This window comes from Columba livia, chromosome 1 (genome assembly GCF_036013475.1).
Source record: "Columba livia isolate bColLiv1 breed racing homer chromosome 1, bColLiv1.pat.W.v2, whole genome shotgun sequence".
Lineage (NCBI taxonomy): Eukaryota > Metazoa > Chordata > Aves > Columbiformes > Columbidae > Columba > Columba livia.
This window is the reverse complement of record NC_088602.1, coordinates 32369453-32378407: the sequence shown is the minus strand read 5'-3', so window position 1 is coordinate 32378407 and position 8955 is coordinate 32369453. Positions and strand designations below refer to the sequence as shown.

Sequence of the window (8955 nt, the reverse complement as noted above, 5' to 3'; positions counted from 1 at the left end):
GTTAACTCAGTTTTCAGCAGGCTCTTAGACCTTAAAATGTTTATCAAAGGTTTGTTTCAGTGGCCTACAGGCTCGGTTCTTCAAAAGTTTGGACTGGCCATTTCAGTGATCTCTTCTGAAAACTTGCTGCACCTGGGTAGCATCCTCAAATTCCCATCTGATGGCAGGCCAAGCAACCCATGATAATATCTTCTTCTTTCTCTTTTGAAGACATTTTCCTGCTTTCCTTTTACAGGATCCTGGAGCTTGAATAGAAGAGAATGCTCCCTGGGGAGTTGCCATAGTAACCTGTGATTTTTTTTTTTGTTGTCTAGGGTTAAATATAAGCAAAGAAGAAATTACAGAGAAGAATTTTATAACTGAGTTTATCATCTTTGCATAACACCAAAGCTGAACTGTACCTCCAGCTTCCGAAAGCAATAGCAGTCACCCTGAGCCTCATATCAAGTTGGTAATTTTCACTAGAAAAGAAATTAATTGCTGTATTTATTATTCAAGAACCTTGATTAGAAAAAAAAAAATCCACATCTGAAAGATGTAGCAAATAAGAAAGAGAATGAGATCATTAGAAATTTAAAGACATGCAAGTAGAAATAGCTGTTACAAATAATATCTAAACTTGCAATGCATGAATGTCCTTTATATTGTATCTTCCTAATAAGGTTTAGTGGTAGTCTGCCCTTAAACTCATAGTTGAAGGAAAGCTCCAAACCCATGTTGTCCTTGGAAAATAAATTCAGGCCTCATAGTGCATAAAGGGAAGTGATTTTTGAACGTATTACTATCAGTTCAGCAACAAACAGGATTTGAAGATTTGGAATAAAACCAAAATTTGTTTTAGGACAGTGTGGTGGAGAAAGAATCCACTCAAACTACTCTCAGTTATGAGCATCAAAGGCAGACTGGGAAGTCTGGGATCAGGAAAGGGCATGAGAGCTGAGCTACCAGAAAGGTCATTTCCATGAGAAATAACCCCAAAGCGCAACGCTGGGAAAAATCAAAGACAGAAGTGGATTGTGAGAGGAGGGTGTGCAGGAGCTCCCAGACCCCAGGGTGGGACAGGACTGATTCTGGGGCGAGGTTCCGCCCAGTGCTTGCGTCACAGTTGGTTTCCCCTGCCCCCTGCTGTGTGTCCCTGTTGCCCCTGGACACCCCGGCAGCAGCAGAACCTCAGTCCGAGCTGCCTGTCAGGGGTGAAAGGAGAGGGACGACCACCCATCCCGGAGAGCAGGTGAGCACGTGTAATTTAGCGAGTGAGTGTAATTTAGCGCTGCTGAATTATCCATCCTGGCTTAATTTCGTTTGGGATCCCCCAGCCGCTGCCCTGGGTGCCCACCCTGGCTGCCCAGCATTTCCCAGGATTATTTCATTCAGAGATGAGGGGAAATGACACAGGAGGAGAAAGAAGTTGAAACACCTCTCTGAAACCTAGGTCGATGTCTCCTCTGCAGTGTGAAAGAGCTGACAGAGACACTGTCAAGTTTAATTGTCCCCCAGATAATGTCCTTCGGTGCTGTATATATTATATATTTCTGTTCACCCTGAAAACATTCCGTATAACCACTTAAATTTAAGTGACTTTAACAACTCTAGCTGCCTGCCTGTGATACACAGTGGCAGGTGGGTCTGGGCTTATGATGCTGGATGTTTTCTGCTTTTCATCAGGATATTTAGGGGTCAGTGGATGATTTGCCTCCCCATCCTGGGGCTGATGGTGGGATGGATTGGGAAGGCTATGAGGGAAAAGGCGCAAGGACGGGAGCAATATACAGCTCTGAATACGGCATAAGTGGAAACAAAAAACTCCCAAACTGGGTGTTTTGAGGGAAATCTCTTTTAGCAGAGGAACGATATTATGGAAACAGGAGACTGATGAGAGATAAACCAGATGGTGATGCAGAAGACAACTCTGAAAGTTGTAGGAGACTCTATTGCAATAAAATCAAGTGTTACTGCAAACAGATATGTATTACAATAGCCCTCTTCTGCATTAAGGGATTTGGGATTTTGAATCCGACTGATAATTCTCTGAGCTTTTGGACAAGCTCGGGAAGGAGACAAAGGAAGCATCTGTGGATGTTGGCTCTCAGAAGTAACCTGGGGGAGACCAAAGATGCAGTGCTGTGTGTTGGAGATGGCAGTGAAAGCGGGGAGCAGCAGGTTTTGGAAAGGATATGGATAAAAAAGGACAAGGCATGCACAATTTGATGGCAGAGCTGGAAGGTATGAGGAACTTGTACATGGTTGTCACCCGACTGATGTTTGGGGCAAAGACAGAACAAAATTTGTGAAGTTAAAGCTCTCCACACTGACAGAAAGGCAGAACTGAGTTTCACAAGGGGAAAAAGACGTAAATTGGGGTTAAATCTGATAGCCAAGTGTGGTGTGGTGTGTTTTTTTTTTTTGTTGTTTTGTTTTGTTTTTTCTTAAGTAGAGAAAGGCACATTTGTGCTGTTAGAAACACTGCACAGAAACCCTAAGAATTCCAACAATTTGGTTGTAAAAATAGTTCAACGTCAGTTCAAATGACTTCATCTTGAAAATCACAAAAAATTAATTTTGCTAAAGACTGCAGAAAATTATACTTTCTTTGGCATAAACCACTTTGTGTGTGTGTGTGTGCACTTTTTCTTTTGTTCATGTAAAAAGACTGAAATCTTTAATTTGCTCAGGCTTACTTATGACTAGAAGGTGATTTAAGCAGCAATATTTTGGACAGGAGGGAAAGAGTGTTGAGCAGATAAATCTGAAGTTGTTGTGACTGAAATGAGAAGCATTGGAGGTCCAGTCTAGCAATATGGATTTTAAAGAGATGGGTTTTCTGGTGATGTGAAAGAGAAGCAGACAGATTGTAGGAAAGAGAAGAGCAATCACTATTGCAATGTTAGAAAGCACAAAAAACTAATGGAGCTATCAAAGAATTTAAAGAAAAGAGTGACAGGAGAAATGAGAAGGAAAGATGGAGAATTATCCATGGACTGTGACAGGTTTTGGACTATGGTGATGGTAACTTGTCAGAAAAACATGCAAAGAGCAATAGACCTCTCCTGGTCCCAATGTTCTGGGACTGTAGTTTGGATTTTTAATTATTTGTGCATATTGTATCATTCACTGCTCTACCTATTCACAGGTCTGTGGGTTTTAAGATTGAAAAGCACAACTACCACCACACTGTTTTGGTGTCCTGTTAACACAGGCTACTGAGCACCAAAAAGAAAAAGCCTCTCTTGAGGCCAGATTTTCACTGTCTTCCTTTAAAAAAAAATTCTTTTGGAAAGGTGGTTTCAGCCTCAAAAAATTTGTCGTTCATTTGCCTGTCATTCAGTCAGCAGTGGGCTGTTTTGAGATGCAAGATACTCTTACATCTTACCCTCTTACATGTCTATAAAAAATGATGTAGAGAGAGAGGAAGGAGAGTCCGTGTGTTTATATCAAAGCTTTTGGTGTTGCCATAGATCTGCTTTATCTGCCAATGCCAATTTTCTCAGCTTCTATAAACTTTGTTTCTGGTATGTTCCTTACCTTCCAGAGTCAAAGGAGCAACACAGTCAACTGTGGAAACCGACTTGGTTTCTCATTCCCCTCATCCAATGGACTTTAATTCTGACCTTTAATTTTGGCACTAACTCTGTGCACTTGTGCTTCCTGTTGTTTCAGTCCTGATCAAGATTCTCCAGCCCCGCTGTGTCACCTAATTGCAGCAGACAGTGGCATCTTGCAGAAGTCCTGGAAGAAATCTTTTCACTCAGTCCTTCTCAATTTACTAAAGAACATCCATGTCTGCTTTTGATCTGAAGAATGAGAGCATGCAGTCTACAGAGCCTGAGATAGAATATATCACCCCACGGATGAAATGTAGGGATGAGATGTTTACCTTTGTTGATGGCAGAGGAGTGAATGAAATCTACTGCCAGCCACCCTTTGCTTCCCACCGGAAATTCTTTAGCAAGAAGACACAGGATGACTGGAGCATCTGGGAGGAGAACAGAGCCCTCTGGGAGGAAAACCAAGTCCTTCGGATTGAGAACAGGATGCTCTGGGAAGAAAACAGCACTCTTCAATGTTTCCAGCCACAGAACAGAGCTGTCCAGGTTATTTACACCGATGCCATTCAGCAAAGTCTCCAGAAGGAAAATAAGCCGTTCCCATTCTTCCAAGAGAGGAACATAGGCTTTCAGGTTAGCCCGGGCAACAAAGTTCTCCAGGTGGTCCAAGAAAAGCGTAGGGTCTTAGAGGATTTCCAGAAGGAGAATAAAACAGTCCCCATCATCTGGAAAGACCAAGAATCCATCACAGTCCATGAAGAGAGCAAAGATGCTATCTCAGATCTTCAGAAGGATACTGATGACACCGTAGCTGTCGAAAAAGATAACCCTGACCCAGCCTCCAAGCAGGAACATGAAGCTAAAAGTAAGAGCACCACTCCATCTCAGAATACAATCAAGTCTTGCTCAAGCATGCAGAGTGAATCTGAAGTCCTCCAGGCTCTCCAGGACTTATATGAACTGCTCCACATCTTTCTGAAGGTGAATCCTCTCCTTGGGGAGAAACAGGGCCATTGCAATCACTATGATGTCAAAAGATCCTTCCAAGAAGATTACAATAAACTGAAGATGCAGCTGAATGCTGTGAAAAATGCTGTGGCAGATATTAGAGCTCAAATGCAAATACTGGAAAAGGAACTCATTAACATCACTTCTGCATTGTATGAATAAGCAGGACAGAAGCTGGCAACTGGGCATCACCTTGGAGAAACATGAAGCTTGGCGCTAAGACCTGTTAGTTCAATGTCCTGGAAAGCTGCTCTCCTTGTTTCAGGGAACCTAATAAAATCGCAGTAGAGCCTGAAGACATCTGGGGAGCATTGTGTTATTCTGAAACTTTCTTACATTTCTTGGATGTATTTCACCTTCTGATTATACAGTGTGGGTGACTGTCATGAGTTCACCTAGTGTCAGAAAAACTTGTTTTTCAACATTTTTCATGTTTAAAGTTTTTGATAACAAGGCCTAGAATTTCAAAAGGTAATTAATTCCTTTCACACTTAATTTGGGGTACCTTATATTTGTCACACTTTTCAGAGGGATGGACACTCCCTGAAAATGAGGATGTCAACTGTGAGCTGAAAGTGAATCCCTGATGGTCCCTTTCTTTCTTATAGCTGCCCAAGTTTGGTGGCTGAACTGTGTTTTCTGCCATGTACCAGCCTTTCCTCTCTCACATAGAGGAAGTAGCGGGTCATGGAAAATGTAGCCTCCCAGAGGAGGCAGGCCTGTGAAAGACAATGGGGCTCAGAAAAACATGCTATATGTGCCGTATGGATACAGTCTTGTTTTATTTTCTTAGTCCCACATTCCCACTTACGTTGTTTTTTCCCTTGTTTAAAGCTCTTCCTTGGAAAATAATCCATCTCTTGCCTCTGAGTATAACAGGACCATAAAGCAAATGTTGCCCACCAGAACAGCACATCCCTTTCTGCTTGGTTATTTGTAAATTACCTTCATTGTTTTGTACTTTAATTAGGCTTAATTGTTCTCAAATTGCCTTGTTTTCATACACTTGAATAATCCTACTGATTTCAAGTGAAACTATTATTTGCTGATAAATGTTTAGGCTGCAGTGTTTGTAGGAAAGACTGCATAATGTCTTATTCATAGCTCACTGCTAACAGAAAATTCCTGTAGACTTGGTGGTCTTTTTGGACCAGCTCTTCTTTGTAGCCAGAAATTAAGCGTGTCTTTGTCTGCAAGCTATCACATGTAGTTACGGAGCTGACAGCTCTCCAGCCTGGAGGAGCACTGATGTTTCTAGTGGTATCACAGGGCGAGGACAATGCCCTGCCCCTAGGCAGCAGAAACCCCTGGGCAGCTTTGTGCGTCTAAGCTCTCTGGAATCTGTCGAGGGTTAAGATTGCAGGGTGACAATAAAACCCTGGCAGATGTATTGTTAACCCCCTCTCCCCCCGCCACTTCCTCCTCCCTCTCCCCCCTTTCCACTAAGGAGAGGCGATTGGGAGGAAAAGAAGGACAGAGAGAAGAGAGTTGGAAAAAATTAAAGATGTTTTACTAATGCTACTAATAAGAATAGAGAAAATAATACAAAATATACAAAACCAATCTTGAAAGTCTCAGCAACTGCAGAGCCGGCAACCAAAGTCCTGGATTAGACTCTGCAGCCAATCGGAGCTGGATTCAGTCTCACACTAGGCCTCAGTTCGCAGGGACGACTAGCAAGGTCCTCTTCTAATGTCGGCCATAAGCAGAAGGGAAAAAAGGGCAAAAGGGACGAGATCCTCGTGATCTCCCACTTTATATGAAGTATTCACGTGAATGGAATGTTATACACAGTTGGTCAGTTTCTTGGTCATAGGTTTCTCGTCACCCCTCTCGCGAGATGTCCATCCGTGCTTATCAATAAGTTTGCATTCCATTGCTAGGTTTACCAAAACATGTGTCTGGTTCTCCAGGAAAATGCAGTTAATATGAAGGCTTTAGCTGACAGGCAAATTCACTAAAAGAGAAACTTGTTTTTAGCAAAACCAGGACATTCCACCCCTTATAATATGCCATTCACTGAATGCTTAAACCTTATCAATACAATCTATCAATACAATCTAATTAATCACTACTACTATATGTATATATACATATGTACATATATACACAGGAGTAATTAATCAGTGGACCATCCTTTAAAAAGTTCATTAAGTTCATTTTGTCACAACAGTCTCCCAGGGCAGGAAAAATGGTACAAGTGCATCTCATGACCACTTTTTGTGGGTTAAAGACATCAACTTCGAAGAAGTTGTCAGACGCCACTCGAAGAAGCTAGCTGTGGTTTCATCATCACTGTCTTGATCTGAAAGACACTTATTAAATACTGTTAGTATGGCAATTCACATCCTGCAGTTCAGTATTGAATATTTTCACCTAAACTCAAATCCCCTTGGGGTACACACCGAACTTCTCCATCCTTAAGCATCACCCACCAGGTGCTGCCAGGTCCCTGGGCAAAAACAATCCCACGAATGGGCTTGCCTTTGCCTGAGGCAGGAGTAACCCAGACTGCCTTTCCTAACATGTTTTTCATGTGTACTACAGGGACTTTGTCTCCTTCTACAGTCCGCAGAATTTCTGATTGGGCAGGCCCGGCCTGATTGGTTGATCCCCTGGTGTTGACCAACCAAGTGGCTTTTGCTAAATGTGAATCCCAGTTTTTAAAGGTTCCACCACCAAGTGCCTTTAGTGTAGTTTTTAGCAAACCGTTGTACCTTTCAATTTTCCCAGAGGCTGGTGCATGATATGGAATATGATATACCCACTCAATACCATGTTCTTTGGCCCAATTGCCTATAAGACTGTTTTTGAAATGAGTACCATTGTCTGATTCAATTCTTTCTGGCATACCATGTCACCAAAGGACTTGTTTTTCAAGGCCCAAGATAGTATTTCGGGCTGTAGCATGAGGTACGGCATATGTTTCCAACCATCCAGTGGTTGCTTCTACCACTGTAAGTACATAACGCTTACCTTGACGTGTTTGTGGAAGTATAATATAATCAATCTGCCAAGCTTCTCCATACTTATACTTTAACCATCGCCCCCCATACCATACAGGCTTTAACCGTTTCGCTTGTTTGATTTCGGCGCAAGTCTCACATTCATGAATAACCTGTGAAATAGTGTCCATAGTTAAATCCACCCCTCGATCGCGAGCCCATTTATATGTTGCATCTCTACCTTGATGCCCTGAAGCATCATGGGCCCACCGAGCTAGGAAAAGTTCACCCTTATGTTGCCAGTCCAAGTCCACCTCAGCTACTTTAATCTTAGCAGCTTGATCTGCTTGTTGGTTGTTTAGATGTTCCTCGGTGGCTCGACTTTTAGGCACATAAGCATCTACATGCCGAACTTTCACAGGCAGGCTCTCTAGCCGAGCAGCAATGTCTTGCCACAGTGTGGCAGCCCAAACGGGTTTACCTCTGCGCTGCCAGTTGCTTTTCTTCCATTGCTGTAGCCACCCCCACAAGGCATTTGCTACCATCCATGAGTCAGTATAGAGATAAAGTATTGGCCACTTCTCTCGTTCAGCAATGTCCAAAGCCAGCTGGATGGCTTTCACTTCTGCAAATTGACTAGATTCACCTTGTCCTTCAGTGGCTTCTGTAACTTGTTGTGTGGGACTCCACACAGCAGCTTTCCACCTTCGATGTTTTCCTACAAGACGACAAGATCCGTCTGTGAACAGTGCATACTGCTTATCAGTCTCTGAAAGAGTATTATATGGTGGTGCTTCTTCAGCACGTTTTACTTCCTCCTCATCTGGAGACATCCCAAAGTCTTTACTTTCTGGCCAGTCTGTAATCACTTCTAAGATCCCTGGGCGATTGGGATTTCCAATTCGAGCTCGTTGTGTGATCAATGCAATCCATTTACTCCACGTAACTTCGGTTGCATGATGTGGAGAGGGAACCGTCCCTTTGAACATCCAGCTCAGCACCGGCAGTCGAGGTGCCAGGAGGAGCTGTGCTTCAGTACCGATCACTTCTGAAGCAGCTCGAACGCCTTCATATGCTGCTAGTATCTCTTTTTCAGTTGGAGTGTAGTTGGCCTCAGATCCTTTGTATCCTCGACTCCAAAAACCTAAGGGTCGACCTCGGGTTTCTCCTGGTGCTTTCTGCCAGAGGCTCCAGGTAAGTCCATTATCTCCGGCTGCAGTGTAGAGCACATTTTTAACATCTAGTCCAGTCCGAACTGGTCCAAGGGCCACCGCATGAGTTATCTCACGCTTAATTTGTTCAAAGGCTTGTCGTTGTTCAGGGCCCCACTCAAATTGGTTCTTTTTACGAGTCACTTGATAGAGAGGGCTCACAATCTGGCTGTAGTCAGGAATATGCATTCTCCAAAAACCTACAATGCCCAAGAAAGTCTGTGTCTCCTTTTTATTAGTAGGTGG

General features: G+C 43.0%; 1 protein-coding gene across 2 annotated transcripts; it reads left to right on the top strand.

Annotated features, from left to right (window-relative positions):
* The first annotated feature begins 1066 nt into the window (after positions 1-1066).
* CBY2 (chibby family member 2) lies at positions 1067-4853 on the top strand. 2 transcript variants are annotated; one of them, XM_065054165.1, is made up of 2 exons: positions 1067-1231; positions 3530-4853. In XM_065054165.1, exon 2 carries the CDS (start codon positions 3777-3779, stop codon positions 4713-4715), a length of 939 nt encoding a protein of 312 aa, XP_064910237.1. In that variant the 5' UTR covers positions 1067-1231; positions 3530-3776; the 3' UTR covers positions 4716-4853. The 2 variants fall into 2 exon arrangements, with proteins under 2 accessions (XP_064910237.1, XP_005516013.2); XM_005515956.4 differs by having other exon boundaries at positions 1113-1231; positions 3658-4853.
* Positions 4854-8955: the final 4102 nt, after the last annotated feature.